This window comes from Odocoileus virginianus, chromosome 7 (assembly GCF_023699985.2).
Source record: "Odocoileus virginianus isolate 20LAN1187 ecotype Illinois chromosome 7, Ovbor_1.2, whole genome shotgun sequence".
Taxonomy (NCBI): domain Eukaryota; kingdom Metazoa; phylum Chordata; class Mammalia; order Artiodactyla; family Cervidae; genus Odocoileus; species Odocoileus virginianus.
Genome location: NC_069680.1, coordinates 52,432,298 through 52,450,173, shown reverse-complemented (window position 1 = coordinate 52,450,173; position 17,876 = coordinate 52,432,298). Strand labels below are relative to the sequence as shown.

General features: G+C 38.0%; 1 protein-coding gene across 1 annotated transcript in view; it reads left to right on the top strand.

The window, feature by feature from the left end:
- The first annotated feature begins 2,613 nt into the window (after nt 1-2,613).
- RTKN2 (rhotekin 2) overlaps nt 2,614-17,876 on the top strand; it is a 109,325-nt gene continuing 94,062 nt past the window's right edge. Inside the window, exons 1-2 of the mRNA XM_020897787.2 lie at nt 2,614-3,164; nt 10,347-10,543. Of these exons, the coding sequence (XP_020753446.2) occupies nt 3,105-3,164; nt 10,347-10,543 (257 nt within the window). The 5' untranslated portion in view covers nt 2,614-3,104. The remainder of the gene's footprint in view (nt 3,165-10,346; nt 10,544-17,876) is intronic.

The window sequence follows — 17,876 nt, the reverse complement described above, 5'->3', positions numbered from 1 at the left end:
GAGTTCAAATTTAGTATTTTTCTTTCTCTTGGCCTTTTAGAGAGTTAATAAAAGGAGTATGGTTAATAAAGAGAAGAAAAGTATACTTTAATATTTATTAGTATTATCTAAATTTGCTGTCCCATTTATGCCAAACTGATTTTCTAATAATTATTAAATATTTGTTATATTAGCTATAACTGATACTTATATTAAATGTTGAACTTACAGTGGGAAGTGACATTGATAGGACAGTAATTCCATCACTCAACCTCCGGCTGAAGCTCCTATGCCTGGGCAGTTTGGTGAGACTCTACCTACTGTGGGAACCCAAGAAGGGTGGGCTGTTAGCTGTCAAATGAGAGACTCCCCGCCCCCCCACCAAAGTGTTACTTCTCAAACATCTGAGATGGCGAAAGGTGGTATTTCTTACTTTCTGGGAGTTTTTAAATTCATTCATTCATTCATTCACCCTCAAGCTGACCAAACTACTTCATGTGATATCTTTAATTTTTTGGTGGTTTTCATGGATTATTCAATTTTCATGTACATTGCATACACCAGAGAAAACTATGTTTGATGAAATTAGCAGCAATACCAAAGGACCTGAGTATAACTAAGGAAATAGCATTCCTACTCTGAGCTATTTTAATCACTGTATAATAGTTGTATCTTAAGCACTTCCTGAGCACATCCCCTGATGAATAATAAAGAGACAGAACCTCATTGTATCTTCTCCAAAAGGAATAGTTTTAACAGCAACTGTCTGTTCTACAGATAATTACTAAATATGAGTTTTCCTAGGTCTCTTTTTCCTAGTATATCTCCAATTATATACCGGGTATTTACTCATCAAATATTCCTACCTCAGTGTCCAATTTAAAATTGGTTGGCTTGCTATTTTATTTTTGATCAGTGGCATTTTGGCCACTTTAATAAGGGTACTGAGCATCACTGTTAGTAGTAGGGTTTTTATTTTTCTTGGCTTTTTCTGTTCTGGCACATGTGAATTTTGTTTTGTCAAAGAGTTTTCTTGGTCTCTGATGATGGGTTTAAAATTAACGGAGCATCTGGTTTTAGTGTGGGGATGATCCAGGATTATGTTATAACTGATGTATATTGGTTACTCATATATATATATATATATATATATATTATATATTTGATCTTTGCAAGGGGAAAGCTACAAGGAATGAGTTTTATGCAATAAATTTAAATTTGTTACAGGTTTTCATGTTCAGTGTAAACAATTTTTCAACTTTGGGTAAAAACACTCGCAACAGCTTAAGGTGACTGTATTTTACCTTAGGATAATGTTGCATGCCAATTTGTGTGTGTATGTAAACACTTCAAAACTGAGTTAAAAGATGCAAATTTAAAATTGGTTTTGTGTCTAATGTGCCCCAGGTTCAGTAAACAAGCAATTATTTAAAAGACAAACCCAAACAAAAAACAATTGGTTGGCTTGGTCCTGTTTCTGTGAAGTGATGGTTTCTCTAAGTATTTTGATCGAGAGCCGTGTGTGATGTATGAAAAATAATATACGGCTGATATAAGCATCCGATATTTCTGGGTCAGGTACGATACCAGGCTCATGAGGTTCACTTTGAGTAGGGGATAATTATACCACAAAGTGGTAAGCATAAGAGAGAGATGTGCACTCAGAGAAGGGTACCTGATGACTTGAATTCAGATCTGTATTTGGAGAAAATGAGTTGAACTCCGGATTGGTAGCTTTGAGCTCTACATATTTTATGGTTTTGTGTTAAGGATGTGGGTCATCATCCCTGAAGACTCATGCATTCCTAATGTAAGGTGAGGGCCTTCCTAGAGGGGAAGCCTCTAGAATCACTGGTCCACTGCCTCAAAGAGGCAAATTACCCTTCTGAGAGAAAGGGCATCCTTTATATTTTCACAAGATCATCTTCAGACTAACTGGTTTAAAAAACCCTTGTGGATGTGACCACATAATTTAATATCCACTCTATCTAGGACAAGACAAGATCCTGGAATATTGATTGGGACAACAGACCCAAACAAGGACTGTCTCAGGCAAACCAAAAACGTGGAATGTTTTATTTTACTTATGGAATGAAAAGTGCCCTAGGCCTTTAAGAGGTAAGGGTGGGAGGGTTGTTTTGATAGATTCTTCCCTTAGGAGGAAAAAAATGTTAGAAGCCAAAGAAGCTTCTGTTGCTTTTTCTAGAGGACAGTGGGGTTTTAAAAAATTTACAAAGGCCTGAAATCTTTGGCATTTCAATTTTGACTTTTAAAGATTCCGTATTTTGATATTATAATTAATTCCTAATAATTAATTTCCCAATATAATTAAAAGGGTCTTTACATTGGTCTTTAGGGACAGCAAGAAATGAGAGTCTGGGGAAATAATACATCATTCTGTTGTCACTTTGGATGTTGGTGGGGAAAGAGTAATGAAAGGGTTTTTTCCAAGAAAGAACAGACTACTTAGCAGCGGGGAGGGGCATCTGGAATTACAAAGAAACATTGGGGACAAAAGAAAAAGGCTTGTGAAATGCCTGACACCGGCCTGATTAATAAGGCCCTGGTTTCTAAGTGACCTCGGGTGACAATCTGCGCTGTGTGAGAGGGTGATCGCTGAGGGCAGCGTCACTTGGTTTTCTGGAACTGGGTTGTCTGTGGGAGTCCAGGGACTGCAGCGTTGGGTCAGCTGACGCCGAGAGCTCTGGAGGGTCCTCGGTGAGATGCAGGACGAAGGCTCCACGCGCAGAAGGCTGGCCTCGAAAACCACCAGCTTGAACCAGGCTTCCGGTCAGGTGCGATCAGTGGGCTACGCTTTCCCCACGACCCCGCCCACTCCTGTCCCAGGCCCGCCCACCCCGCACCCTCTCCCTTAAGTGGGCCAGCTTCTCCCTACTTCCAAGCCAGCGCCGGGAACTCGGGTCGCGGCAAACTTCAGACGCGGGCGGCGCGGGGGTGCGCCCTCTGCGCGTGCGCACGCCGGCTCTCAGCCCCCTCGCTTCGTCCCCTGCGCCGGGACTTGGTACGGCCGGGACGGCGGTTGGCGTCCTCCTGGGCAGCCAGGGGCGGGCTTTTCAAACTTTACCTTCGGAGTTGTGCCGGCAGCCCTAGCTGTGGCGCTGGAGATGGAGAGGCACATCCTGAGGGGATTCGAGCTCCGCCCGGCGGGGCTTGCGGCCCAGCAGGTGAGTGAGGGAGGGGCCCGGCTTCAGGTCCTCAAGCGGTAGTTTTGTCTGGGCGACTGGAAGAGACCCAGTCCGCGTCTCTATTCAGCCGAGGCCAAAAACAAAAGGAAAAAGTAGGCGACTGCACTTTTCGGGCCCTAGTAGACCTTGGAAATCTCCCTATTCCCACCTCCCCAACCCCGCCCCCAGTTTTTTAGGAAGGAAATTGGCCTGGAAGGGGGAAGCGAGTTTTGGGCGCACCTGTCCGTCACCCCTGCTCCCAGGATTGGGACCTTGTCTCTTTGTAAGTGTGGCTGACTCCGGGGATTGGGAGCCCCAGGATTTTGCGGAAGCCCACCCGAGGCCAGTGGAGAACAGTTTGCTTGTTACTAGATTTGATGTAAAGCACAATTACTGTGGAAGCTGTGTCTACACGCTGTATAAACTTGATGGGGCGGGATGGAGAAGCAAACTGGAAACTCTGAACTTGAGGAACAGTTGGTCTGCTAGTGGATTCTTTTATTATTTCTTGGCATTTATTAAAAGATTATACTTTCCACTCTGAACCTTTAAAGATATTTAGAAGATGGGGCTTAAGAGAAAATTCTGCCTTTGAACTGGATATCCACTTCCAATTTAATCTCCAGTTTTACCTATTTTTGAAGTAGGTTAAACCATATGAAATTCCCAGTTTTGTGTATTAGAATTGGTAGAATATTAGCAATTTCGTACCATTAGCAATGGTCCAACCTATTATTTTTTGCTTAGAAACCTATTTTCTTTTCTGGAAATCTTAGAATCCTCAGCAGATACGAAGTTATTAGGAAGTCTTCATAATGGTGTGAAAACTAAAACATGACATTTAGTCTTTCTCCAGAGAGTGCAGTAACTTTATCAGTAATTTATACTGTTTTATGGCAGCATTTAAAAAAATTTCTAACATTTTGATGCACAGTGTTTTTCTATCTTCTTGTGTACCTCTTTTTTTTTTTTTTAAACTGTAAATGGTATCCAGCTGCGCCTCTCAATGCTCGGAAGCCAGTAAAGAGGCACGGATGGTGGAAAGGAAAGTTGACTTCATTTTGGAGGCCAACAAAGAGTGGGGGGAGGGCAGTTGTTATTTAGTCCCTCAGTCCTTCCACTCTTTTGTGACACTATGAAGCCCACCAGGCTCCTCTATCCATGGGATTTCTCAGGCAGGAATACTAGAGTGGCTATCCGCTCTACTATTTCCTTCTTCAGGGCATCTCCCTGACTCAGGGATCAAACCTGTGTCTCCTGGAGTGGAAGGCAGATTCTTTACCTCTGAGCCACCGGAGAAGCCGTGGGGGAGGGCGGACTCCTATCCAAAGGCTGACTTCACCCCAGTGACAGGCGGCCAAGAGCTTTTATAGGCAGAGGGAGGGGGCTGCAGGCAGAAATAGCACAGTCAGCTTTGACAACAGTCATCTTAAACTTGTCATTGGTAGTCTGACCAGTGGCATCGCGATTGTTTTAAGTATAGTTAAACTTCACTTCCAGGGTAGGTTTGTTCCCATTTCTTTGAGACCAGTTCTTGGCGTTATGGCAGCTTCTGTAATGGCTACTGTCTGGTCTTGTGTTGACAGTCAGCTTGTTCCGCCTGGTGGGGGTTTCAGTATCCTTAAGACATCTCATGGGATATGGCTTAGAATATTATCTGTAGCCCTTGAGAAGGAACTAACTGTCATTGACTTTCCTTACTGGCTAAATTATTGATATTATTGTTTTGTCCTGTTTTCAAGGTTTTCTTTGCTTCTGTATTTTGTTACTTCTCTGCTTAAACTTATTGTTTGGCTAAAGGTGTTTCACAGGCAAAAAGGCAGGCTGAGGACGTGGAGGGTAGGGACCTTAAGGATTTTGCTCTGTTTCACTTTGATTGTACTAATTATTTTTTAAAAACTTGACTTCTAGTGAATTGGTGGTTATCTTGAGGCTCTTGCATTTATCACATAGGTGTTGGTGGGGCCGATCAGGTGTATTTATTGAGCTGTGTGTAGCAGCAGTATTTTGGAATGGTACAAAAGAGATGAGAATAAGGTCATAAAAGAAGTTTTATGTGGAATGACAAGAAATACTTAAATATACATAAAGGTGAGATTACTTACATGTAGGAAAGTACAATACTTAATGATTTCCTAGGTAGCAACAAATTAAGATAATTGAGTTGTAGAATTCCTTCTGTTTGAATCATGGAGAAAAATTGCAAATAGTAATAGGTTGTAATCTCACAGGAATATTGAGGGTCAGTAAAAAAATTTTATACTTGACTAACACTGGATTTTTGTATTTCCTTTGATATTAATGAACCTGCCATAAGATAGGGATAGGTCCAAAAGATTCTGAGATGGTCACTCACTAGTATAACTTCTCTACTTGAACATTAGTTAGCTGTCACTACTCACAGCATAGAATATTGGCTTTGAAGTCCAATTAAGGTAAAATCCAATGCTGCTTGTTGTGTAACCTTGCATAAGTTAGCTGTCTTTTCTAAGTTGCAGTTTCTTCAGTTGTGGAATGGGGAAATCGCTTATTTTAGAGAGTTGTTGGAATTTGAGAACCTCTTTATTTAAAGTACTTCATGGACTTCCCTGGTGGCTCAGGTGGTAAAAGCGTCTGCCTGCAATGCAGGAGATCCCAGTTTGATCCCTGGGTTGGGAAGATCCCCCTGGAGAAGGAAATGGCACCCCACTCCAGTACTCTTGCCTGGAAAATCACACGGATGGACGGAGGAGCCTGGTAAGTTACAGTCCATGGGGTCGCAAAGAGTTGGACATGATTGAGCGACTTCACTTAAAGTACTTAACAACACTCATACATGCTTGAAAGATGACTGGTTTCGTTACTATCTTTGTTCCATTTATCCAAATAGTTGGGGCAGCCACCTACCTTTTCTTACAAATGTTTAAGCTTTTGCAATCTTTATAAAAATTAAAATTCAAGGCATACTTTCTCATTGCAGGAAAGTAAACATAGAAACATGAATTTATGAACTCTTTCTCCAGTTCCATTCCCCAGAATGAGCATTGTTAACAATTTCCACACTTTTCTCTGTACATAAACAATTCTTAAAATACACACAGTTTCTTTTGGAAAGAATGTATCTGTATATGCTGTTTTGCAGTCTTTTTCATTGTAGGTTCTTAGTTAACATGGTTTAACTGTATGCATTAGGTGGGTGTAGGTTCTATGTGGATTCATGCAGTTTTGTTTTTTTACCAGCTACCAGCTCCGTTTTTTCTTTTTTTTAGTCAGTACTTAATTTCACCACTCTGGCATTTTCTTTGTCCTTCCTTTGTGTGGCATTCTAGCTCTTAAAATTTAGTATATTTCTGTTTCCTACATTATCTAAGTTTTCACATTTAAGTCATCTATTTCCTTCTTAGCCTTGCCCTATCCATTTAGTCTTATCAACCTGTCTTTAAATACGTATGAGATAAGGCTTCTGTTTGACTTGATAGCAAGCCCTTATTTAGAGACATGCTTTTGTCATGCGTCCTAGTCAGTTTTGACTCTACCAATATGATTTTAGTTGCCTACTCTTCCTCTTTGAGGTCAGTAAGCATCACCATTGAATGCTTACTGTCATTACACAATCACTGTTCTCACTGTGGTTGGCACTAGACATCACTCCTAGCCTCAGAGCCCTTTGTACCCCTTTTTAACTAAAACCAAGTCCTTTGATTCCATGAAGCTTTTCTTGGTTAGAGTAGTTTCCTTGACCAGAGATGTTTTCTCTGCATAAAAAGCATAGACGTGTACTGCACATTCTAGTCTGGTAGTGGTGGTTTAGTCGCTAAGTTGTGTCTGACTCATGATCCCATGGGCTATAGCCCACCAGGCTCCTCTGTCCATGGGACTTTCCAGGCAAGAATACTGGAGTGGGTTGACATTTCCTTCTCCAGGGGATCTTCTTGACCCAGAGATCAAATAGTATATATACTACAGTAAGAGAACTTGCATGGAGAACACAAAACTGGTCCTATTGTTTCATTAAAAACAGAAGCTAACACAACGTTTTAAATCAACTATACTCCAGAAAAAAAAAATACACTTAATTTATCCCACTTGTATCAGCCCTCCAAGATCCACATCCACTCATGTAGAGTAAGGGAGGTAAGGTCACAGTTTACTATGTAAGTTAATTTGGCTGGATTAGGGGTCAGCAAACCTCTTCTGTAAAGGGACACATGGTAAATATTTTCAACTTTGTGGGCCACATAGTCTCTCTTGAAATTATTCAGTTCTGCCTCTGTAGCTTGAAAGTAGCCATAGACAATAGAAATGGGTGTGACTATGCGCCAATACAACTTTATTTACAAAAACAGGCACTGGGTTATCTATAGTTAGCTGCCCCCTGCTCTAAAGGATGTGTGTGCTCAGTAACTCAGTTGTGACTCTTTGCGACCCCATAGACTGTACATAGTCCACCAAGCTCCTCTGTCCATGGGATTTTCCAGGCAAGAATACTGAAATGGTTTGCCATTTCTTCTTCAGGTGATCTTCCTGACCCAGGGATCAAACTTGCATCTCCTGCATTGGCAGGCAGTTTATCACTGAGCCGCTGGGAAGCCTGATCTAAAGGATCAGTTCAGTTCAGTCACTCAGTCATGTCCGACTCTGCGACCCCATGGACTGCAGCACGCCAAGCTTCCCTGTCCATCACCCAACTCCCGAAGCTTACTCAAACTCGTGTCCATCGAGTCAGTGATGCCATCCCACTATCTCATCCTCTGTCATCCCCTTTTCCTCCCGCCTTCAATCTTTCCCAGCATCAGGGTCTTTTCCAATGAGTCCATCCTTTGCATTAGAATTCTAATATCTGCCAGCTGTATCTCATTTCTTTAATGAACTTTTAATTTTACAAATACTGTAAATTTTTTTTAAGCCCTGACTGTACATTTCCTTTCTCCACTCTATCCCAAGCCTCTCCAGTTTTATGACGTCTTGATCAATAATTGATGAAGAGAGACAGTCTTCATTTATAGGATGGAAACCTTAGAAACCAATTCCTAAGTGTTTTTGTGGCCACCTGCTGGTTCCTTAAGGTTTCTGCAATTTTCCAGATTGCTTGGGAATATCAAGTAGTCCAGCGCTGGTTCTCTACCTGGACTGTGCACTGAATCACCAAAGGAACTTAAAAAAAAAAATGTGCAGGTTCTAATTCCACAAATCCTAATTGTTTGTTTTTGTTTGCCTGAGGTGATTCTAATATGTAGCCAGCTTTAAGAATGACTGTGCTAGTTCAACTGGCTGCTTCATTCTAGTATTTAAAAAGCAAACTTGAATTTAATGGCACCAGATGGTATTTGTTTATATTTGAGTTGTGGGGTAGTTTTTCATCCCAGTTTCAAGTTGCTCCGTAAGTGCACTCTCCAATACTAACCTGCCTGCCAGAGTTCATTTCTATAGACATGCGGGTCACACAGATAATTCTTAAAATTGATTACTAATTACATTAAAAAAGAATTTACTTTGGGACTGACAAGTCATAAAAAGATGAGATGGAGTTGCTGAAATTCAGTCATGTGTAAAGAAGGAAAAGTAGCAAATGACTACATTTATATAGTACATCAGTTTTGAGTTATGCTACAAAAGAAAGTTTTTATATAGTGATTACATGATGTAATTACAGAACGTAATTAAACAGATCTGTTTTCTGCATGTGAATAGTATGTTTGATGGATTTGGATAGTCAAGTTAAATCATCTGCAATTTTTCTTTTCAAATAATCTTCATAGACTATTGCTCTAACTTTTTTGCTTTTCCTTTTAAAAAGATTGTCTTTTCAGTATCTGAAGCTTTTGTTATTAGATTCATTCATTTTTTGATACAGGTTTCATGTCACTTAAAAGGTAAATTATAGCATTCTTTTTTTTTAACCACAGATACCAGGGTGATCTATTTTTAGAAGTAGACATACTGAAGTATTAGCATATGTTTGTAGGATAGTAGAAAGTAACAACTTAGCAACTAAACAACAAAATAACAGAGTATCTAGTGATTTATAATTTTTTTAAAAGTCACTGAATTAAATCAGAAGAGTACGTATCAATTTATACAATTTTGATGTTATATCTGAAACTTGTTTTTAGAGCCGGGATGTTATAAGATCATTGTACAGAATGAAAGAAAGACTTTCAGAACTAAAATAATTTAGTAGTTTCATGGTGACTCTTAAAAGTAAAATAAATATATACAAAACTGTATTTTAAATCTCTGGTCCAGGAAGCTAAAGCTCCTGACATTTTCTTAGTACAGTGCTTTTACTCTCTTGCTTCTGAGATTTTATTTACATTGCTTACTCTAACAAATAGCCTGTTAATCTCTCTGCTGCTAAACCTTAGTTCCTTTGTTCAGCATCTGTTCTTTTAGAAAGTTTTTCCTTGGTTAACTCAGTATCATCAGTTAACATTTTGCCATTTCACAGTGCAACTTACATGAAACATACATATGCTATACTGTTCTCCTTGGTGATTATATTTTTGTGTTAGTTTCCTGAGGTTGCCTTAGCACGGTATGAAAATTGAATGGCTTAAAACAACAGAAATTTTTTCTATCATAGTTCTGGGGTCCAGAAGTATCTGCAGGGCTGTGTTCCTGCTGAAGGGACTAGAGAAGAATCTGTCCTTGCCTTTTCCAGCTTCTGATGGTTGCTGGCAATATTGGTGTTCCTTGGCTTGTAGACTCATTACTGCAATCTTTACCTGCATCTTCACATAGATTTGTCTGTGTGTCCCTCTGTTTCTCCACCTGACTTTGCTATGAGGCCAATAGTCATTGGATTTAGGGTCAAAATGAATCTAGTATGACCTCATCTTAACTAATTACATCCACAAAACTGTGCAGATAAGGTCACATACTGAGGTTCTGGGAGGACAAGAATGTTTGGGGGACACTATTCAACCTTGTACAATTACAGTAAAAATATGTAGTATTTCTCACTTTTGTTTCTGTTCTGTTTTTCTAGTAGATTATAAAGGCTCCCTAATAAAGCAAGAAATTAAGATTTTGCAGAGAGTATGTAACAATTTTTATACTATCATACATTAAAACTTTATTACTTTCCTGATATAAAGTTGTAATACTAGATAGTATATTTTTCATTTGTTAGGAATACAAAGAAATGTTATTCTGTGTTTTGCTGCCTTTTAAAATGCTTTTTTTTCCTCTGTCTTTTCTAAGGACTGCAGCATTCAAGAAAAAATAGATTTGGAAATTCGAATACGAGAAGGAATATGGAAACTCCTTTCTTTGAGCACTCAAAAAGGCCAGATTTTGCAGGCAGTTAAGAATCTTATGGTGTGCAATGCTCGAATAATGGCTTACACATTGGAGCTGCAGAAATTAGAAGAGCAGATTGCAAATCAAGCTGGAAAATGGTTAGTGGCATTGTTTACCTATGGTTTTTAATGTACTTAAATATTTACATTAAAAACACTGTGTGATTTAACCTTAAATTTAATCTAAAATGTCAAATCACCAAAGCTTTTAAAAAATACACTGAAGTAGCCTCTAGTATCATAAACATTTTGACAGTAGGGCTCAGAATAAACTTACTATTAAGGCAGCAGTTTTTACTGGGCAGTTTTATTGTGTTCATTACTTGAAGGTTGTAAAATGAAGTGGTTAAGCAGTAAGGAGTGAGGAAATATTTTAAGAAGGATCAAGATTGATACTAGAATATTAATGTGTACAAATGTAAATTTTAAAAAGCTAATTACTTAAACTGATAAAAAGGTACTATTTGAGAGAAAGGGAAACTTAGGTATAGAAATTGAAATGAGTGGGCAACAGAATTAAAGCTATGAGTAGAATTAAAGATATCAATGGGAGGGAACTTAAAAATCAGCAAGCACATTCCTTTCATGTGCTGAGTGTAAGTTCTAGTGAAGCAAGTTACTCAACTCAAGGACAAATTTTAACTACTGACAGAAGCTAATGAGAGGTTACTTATGATTTGCTAAGTAACTCCTGGACCTCGTTCTCTCTGTCGATTTGTGCTGCCTTTTACAGTGCCAAGTCTTACTTGGACCTTAGAATTGACTCAATTTAGTGACTAGATACTGGCTTCCTTTGTCATATAAATGGTTTTACATTATCCATGGTTAATTTGTTAAAGCTATAGCGCTATTTAAAAGTTTCTTTTTAAACATTAGTGGCCATTGATTTGGTTGTTCATAGTACTCCTCCATGAAATTCTTGAAAAGTAAGGTAAAGTCACAGGTCAGAGAAAGAGATTACTGTAAAAATAGAATATTGATGAAATCATATAATAAACACTTGTGTACAAAGTATAGTATTTATTAGCTTTATTCCCTTGGGATAGCTGTTTAACCTGTTTAATTTCTGTAGTAAAGAAAAATTTCTACAGTTGACAGAATATTTACATTTTGAAAATTAAGATATATATTAAAAACCTAAAAATCTTTTTATATAATTAGTATTTGCAATATGTCAAATAATATTCACTATTATTTATCCCTGGTATTATAAAATGAAATTATTCCAGTATCATAATCTAGGAAAATATTTTTCAGGTACACATAACACTGGAATAATTCTGTGCTTCCCAAATGGGCCAAATGTATTACTTAGAGTACATGATTGTGTGTCAGAAGACACTCAAAGCCAAAGAGTAACTATGGCATATCTTTTTGTAGCATGAATTTTTAAGATAAAGTGTGAGAAATTTAGAAGTGTGACTTAGTTTTGTATTATGCTACTCACAGGGGTATATATTCCTTCTAGCAATATTTTGTCAAGGAGGATTTATAACAATATTTTGTTTAGGAGGATTGTTTAAGTGGAAAAGTTTGAGAAGCACTGGATTTTAAGTACAGTATTTATAACAATATTTTGTCAAGGAGGATTGTTTAAGTGGGAAAGTTTGAGAAGCGTTGGTTTTTAAGTATAGACATGCTCAGTCATGTCCGACTCTTTGAGACCCTATGGACTGTAGCCTGCCAGGCTCCTCTGTCCATGGGATTTTCCAGGCAAGAATACTAGAGTGGGTTGCCATTTCCTGCTCCACAGGATCTTCCAGACCCAGGGATCCAGCCTTTGGCTCTTGCATCTTCTTTACCACTGGGCCACCTGGGAAGCTGGTTTAAGTACAATATGGGACTAAACACTCAATATTTTGTCATCACTCACAGTCACGTAGAATGTTCCTCTGGGAATCACATCTGCCCTTCATATTTATGTTCTTTAAATATTTATAATGATTTGTGAACTGGCCATTTTATTAATTTGACTGTACAGCTTTCCTGAAGTTGCTGATTTGTAAAAATGTTAAATTATCTTAATCCCTGTTGGATTTATATAACAAAGATAAGAAAAAATATCTGGGAGCTGTCACCTGAAAATGTGTACAACTTTCAATTTCTTTACTGATTATCTTTGATAAAAATAGCTTTGATGGTATATTTCTTTTATATTTCAACATTTATATTTATCACTCATATAGAAACATTGCATCCATTAATTATTATTTCTTTAAAAATCTGAATATTCTGTATGAATAATTTTGTTTATAACTTCTTTTTGTTATGTGCACATATAACCCGAGGTCACTGATAAATGTAACTGAAAATTACAGTACTTTTTTTCTTATTACATAAAAGAACATAAAAGAACCTAAAGATAAAAAAGAATCCCATGATAGATTTTTTTAGTTTCTTGAAGAAAGTTATGTAAATTATGCCATTTGATTAATCAATCCAGTATTTATCAAATATCTACTACTTGAAGAACATTTACTAAATATTGTGCTAGTGTATTCAAATTCAAAAAACAGAATTTGTCAAAATGTGAGTGTATTTGTATATTCAGCAGTCAAATAATTTACCTTCAGAGACTCAGCAGTCTGTGCCTTTCTTTGTTTTGGTGGTCTTCAAGGTAGAAAAGTATTCCAGTTTTACTTTGCTGCCAGAACTTAAATAGCACTTTAATGAGTCTACTGCCTAACGCTAGTCTACCTTCTCTAAAATTTTATGATAAAATGTCAGAAAATTAATAGACTACATCTAGAGTTTTTCAAAGAAGAGTTAAATCACTATAAAATGGTATAGTTAAGGGAGGTCTAATGGAAAAATTGGATAGATAGAGTTTGGTTTGTTGAGTAGGAAGAAAGTAGGATTCCAAGAAAGAAAAATCTCAAAAGTTTGGGATGAAATATAAGCATGAATTATTCAGTTGCAGTGAAAAGATGTGTTTGGATGAAGCTGAAGATCAAGCCAAAGTGGGAAAGGATGTGGATAGCAAAGATTCAAGAAAGTTTACAGTGATAGGAGTTTAATTGGTATTTCCTGATAGTCTTTCCAGCTGGCATATTCTGTGCCAGGGCATTTATAAATACCACATCACAGGCTGAGAAAGGTATAAACTACTTTATTGAAGATTTGGGATAGGGACTTAGAAATATTAAGTAACTGTTTCAAAGGGCACCCAGTGGTGTCTCTCTGTGTGGGATGTGAACCCAAATGACTTAAAAACCAGAGAAAACTTAACCCTCCCCAAAGAAGCCATCTACTCTGTACTACCCCAAGCTGCTCTAGTAAGTTATTTGAGGGCTTTATGTTTATTTCATTGTTTGCTTATCTTTTATCATTTTATTTTCAGCAAGAGAGAGGTATGATAAAATGGATTTTTCGGAAGGTTATCTGGCAAACTATTGAAAAGGATGGTGAGACAAAATAATTGAAATAATCAATTTTTAAGGAAAATATTTAAGAACAAAGAGTCGGATATGACTGAGCAACTGAACAACAAATTTAAGAACAGGCAGATGAAGTGATCAAATAACTTTTGATGAGAGTTTTATAAAAACCAGTACATGAGTTTTGGATTTTTCTGATAGATATTCACACGAGGTGCTCTCTACACAGAAACAACTGTTCTGCAAACAGTTTCAGCTATTTCTTAATTTATTAGCAATTGTCTTGTAAGTAAACAAATAGTCTTGCTTCATTTTACAGTCTGGTTAACTGAGGTTTCAAGAAACAATTAAGCCCTAATGCCCTAAGACATGCATTCTATACAATGACTTCTGTATATGTGGAATAGTGCTAGTTTGGTACCATTCTTGGGAGAACTGAGAAAATAGTAGTCATTTTTTGGTTTAGTTGAGGAACCCTACTTGATAAATCAGTGATACAGTCATATCATTTGTTCTTTCTTTAACCACCTGGGAATATTGGTAACTGATTAAATGTTCCCTTACTGTGATGGTCTAATAATGTAACAGAAGCCTTGTTCTCTTTAACTTCTGGTATATTATCCATTTTTTACATCTAGATATGCAAAAAATGTTTAGGTTTGTGTAAAATTCATAGTAGAGTCAGAGTGACTTAGGAAAAAGTGAAGGAACTTCCCTGGTAAGAATCGACCTGCCTGTGCAGGGGATACGGGTTCAGTCGAGATCCTACATGCTTCAGAGCAACCGAGCCCATGTGCCACAGCTACTGAGCCTGTGCTCTAGAGCCCAGGAACCCACGATACATACCTGAGGTCTGTGAGCCCTAGAGCCTGTGCTCTGCAACAAGAGAAGTCACCAGAATGAAAAGCCCATGCACCTCAATGAAGTGTAGCCCCCACTTGCCACACTGGAGAAAGCCTGTGCGCAGCAATGAAGACCCAGTGCAGACCCTCCACCCCGCAAAAAAGTGGAATATAGAAAGCTTTCTAGGTTGAGTAGACAGTAGCTAGTAGGGGTGAGAGGTAGAGCGTGGACAGCTTGCTACCTTAGTTTAGAGAATAGGATTGCTTGTTTACAGCAGTCTTGTCAATATGTTAATCTTTTAATTGGTGAGTAATACTCACCACCTTTTCCTGTATGTTATAGCTGTGTGTGTGTGCGCGTGCACATGCGCGCAATGTGAATTGTGCCTAGTTCGTTGCAATGTTCTGACCGCTATGCCACACTCCTCTGTCTGTGGAATTTTCCAGGCAAGAATACTGGAGTGGGTTGCCATTTCCTACTCCAGGGGATCTTCCCAACCCAGGGATCAAACCTGTGTCTCTTACGTGTCCTGCGTTATCAGGTGGATTCTTTAACACTGTGCCACCTGGGAAGCCCGTATACCATAAAGAATTGCTTATATTGGTTCACTTAAAGACAGCTAATGGTTTCCATTTACTAAAATTCTTTAGATAGACACTACATTCCACGATTTTTGTGGTCTGATCTCAAACTACTTCCATGATAGTTTATAAATTAGTTTGTTAATTTCTACTTTGCAAATTTATTTTAGCCAAATGCTTGGTCTGTATCCCCAAAACAGTTTTTGAATTTTCCTGCCCCTGCTTTTGTTTATACTGAAGTGTCCCATCTTCTATTTCCATTTTACAGACCTTTTTTATTCTGCCATACCTTACTTGCATCATCAAAGTTTCCTTCATAAGTGAGTTCAAAAAAAATCATTTCTTACTTATGCTCACAGTAAGGACTCAAAAAATGATTTGCTTTCTCTTAGTTCTAGTAACATTTGAACCATGAATATCTCACTGTAACATACTATATTCTCTTTGGAATATGTATTTTCAATTACGTGATAAACTTTTGGAGACGGGGACAATGTCTGGTTCATACTTATTGGTGAAATAGAAATGATGCCTAGAGCTTGAAGGCAATTCAACTGCTGTTGATTCTTTTCTCTTTCTTCTTTGTATCCCCCAGAACACCTAATGATGAATGAATGATAGTCTCTCAGTTGTGTTCAACTCTTTGAGACCCCATGACTATACAGTCCAAGGAATTCTCTAGGCCAGAATACTGGAGTGGGTAGCCTTTCCCTCCTCCAGGGGATCTTCCCAACCCAGGGATCGAACCCCGGTCTCTCGCACTGTAGGCGGATTCTTTATTAGTTGAGCCACAAGGGAAGCCCAGAACACCCAATAGTGCCGTATAAGTATTTAAGATCAGTTTAATTTGTGCTTCATTATGTTTTGTGTCATTCTCCCTTCCATGTGTATGATGAACAAATAAGGCTTATAATTTAATAATTGTTAATTATATGGCAGTTACTTCTTATTCTTCTTGTTACTTTATTCCATGTTCTTAGGTTCTTATGTTTTTGCTGGGCTCTATGCTTGCCATATTCTCAGTTGTCCTTTTTTATTCTCGACTTTGTTAACTTTTTTAAAATCAATTTTTTACTGTGAAATTTCATACGTAAAAACTTATAAGCATAGTATGATAGACCTCATCTTTATTCTCCACCTGAAGTTTGCCAAATATGTTTGCTCTTTCTCCGTCTTTATCTTTACTCATATACACATTATTGCCTGCATGTGCACACATGCATATTTTTCTTTTTCTACTCACACACACACATGCATGCATATGCACACATGCACATTTTTCTTTGTGTTAACCATTTGAAAATAAGTTGCAGACAACATGGGATGTATACTTAAATAGTTCAGCGTGTATCATCTAAAAACAAGAACATTTTCCTACATAACCAAAGTACGATTATCGTATGTAAAATACCGACAGGAATTCCATAATAATCAACTAATATTCAGTCAATATTGAGTTTATCCTAGTTGTCAAAACAAAATTCTTTATAATTGTTTTTCCCAAACCAGAATTCAATCAAGATTCATTTGATTTTGTCTCCTTAGTTTCTTTAATCATTTTTACCATTTTCTAAAAACTTGTTATTGATGCTTTGAAGAGTCTAGACTTTAAAAAAATATCCTCAATGGATAAGGAAGCTGTGGTACATATACACCATGGAATATTACTCAGCCATTAAAAAGAATTCATTTGAATCAGTTCTAATGAGATGGATGAAACTGGAGCCCATTATACAGAGTGAAGTAAGCCAGAAAGATCAAGACCAATACAGTATACTAATGCATATATATGGAATTTAGAAAGATGGTAACGATAACACTACATGCAAAACAGAAAAAGAGACACAGATGTACAGAACAGACTTTTGGACTCTGTGGGAGAAGGCAAGGGTGGGCTGTTTTGAGAGAACAGCATCGAAACATGTATATTATCAAGGGTGAAACAGATCACAAGCCCAGGTTGGATGCATGAGACAAATGCTCGGGGCTGGTGCACTGGGAAGACCCAGAGGGATAGGGTGGGGAGGGAGGTGGGAGGGGGGATTGGGATGGCGAACACATGTAAATCCATGGCTGATTCATGTCAATGTATGGCAAAAACCACTACAATATTGTAAAGTAATTAGCCTACAACTAATAAAAATAAATGGGAAGAGAAAAAAAAATCCTCAAAGTATTCTGCATTTTATATTTGTCTGTATAGGGGAGGGAAAGATTTTCCATTTGCCCCTCATTTCTTTTGACAGGTCTAATACAAGACAGATTAGTAAGAGAAAAACAAATTTAATTGTTTATATATGGTGGTCCCATACCAGACCACCTGACCTGCCTCTTAGGAAACCTGTCTGCAGATCAGGAAGCAATAGTTAGAACTGGACATGGAACAACAGACTGATTCCAAATAGGAAAAGCAGTATGTCAAGGCTGTATATTGTCACCCTGCTTATCTAACGTACATGCAGAGTACATCATGAGAAATGCTGGGCCGGAGGAAGTACAAGCTGGAATCAAGATTGCTGGGAGAAATATCAATAACCTCAAATATGCAGATGACACCACCCTTATGGCAGAAAGTGAAGAAGAACTAAAGAGCCTCTTGATGAAAATGAAAGAGGAGAGTGAAAAAGTTGG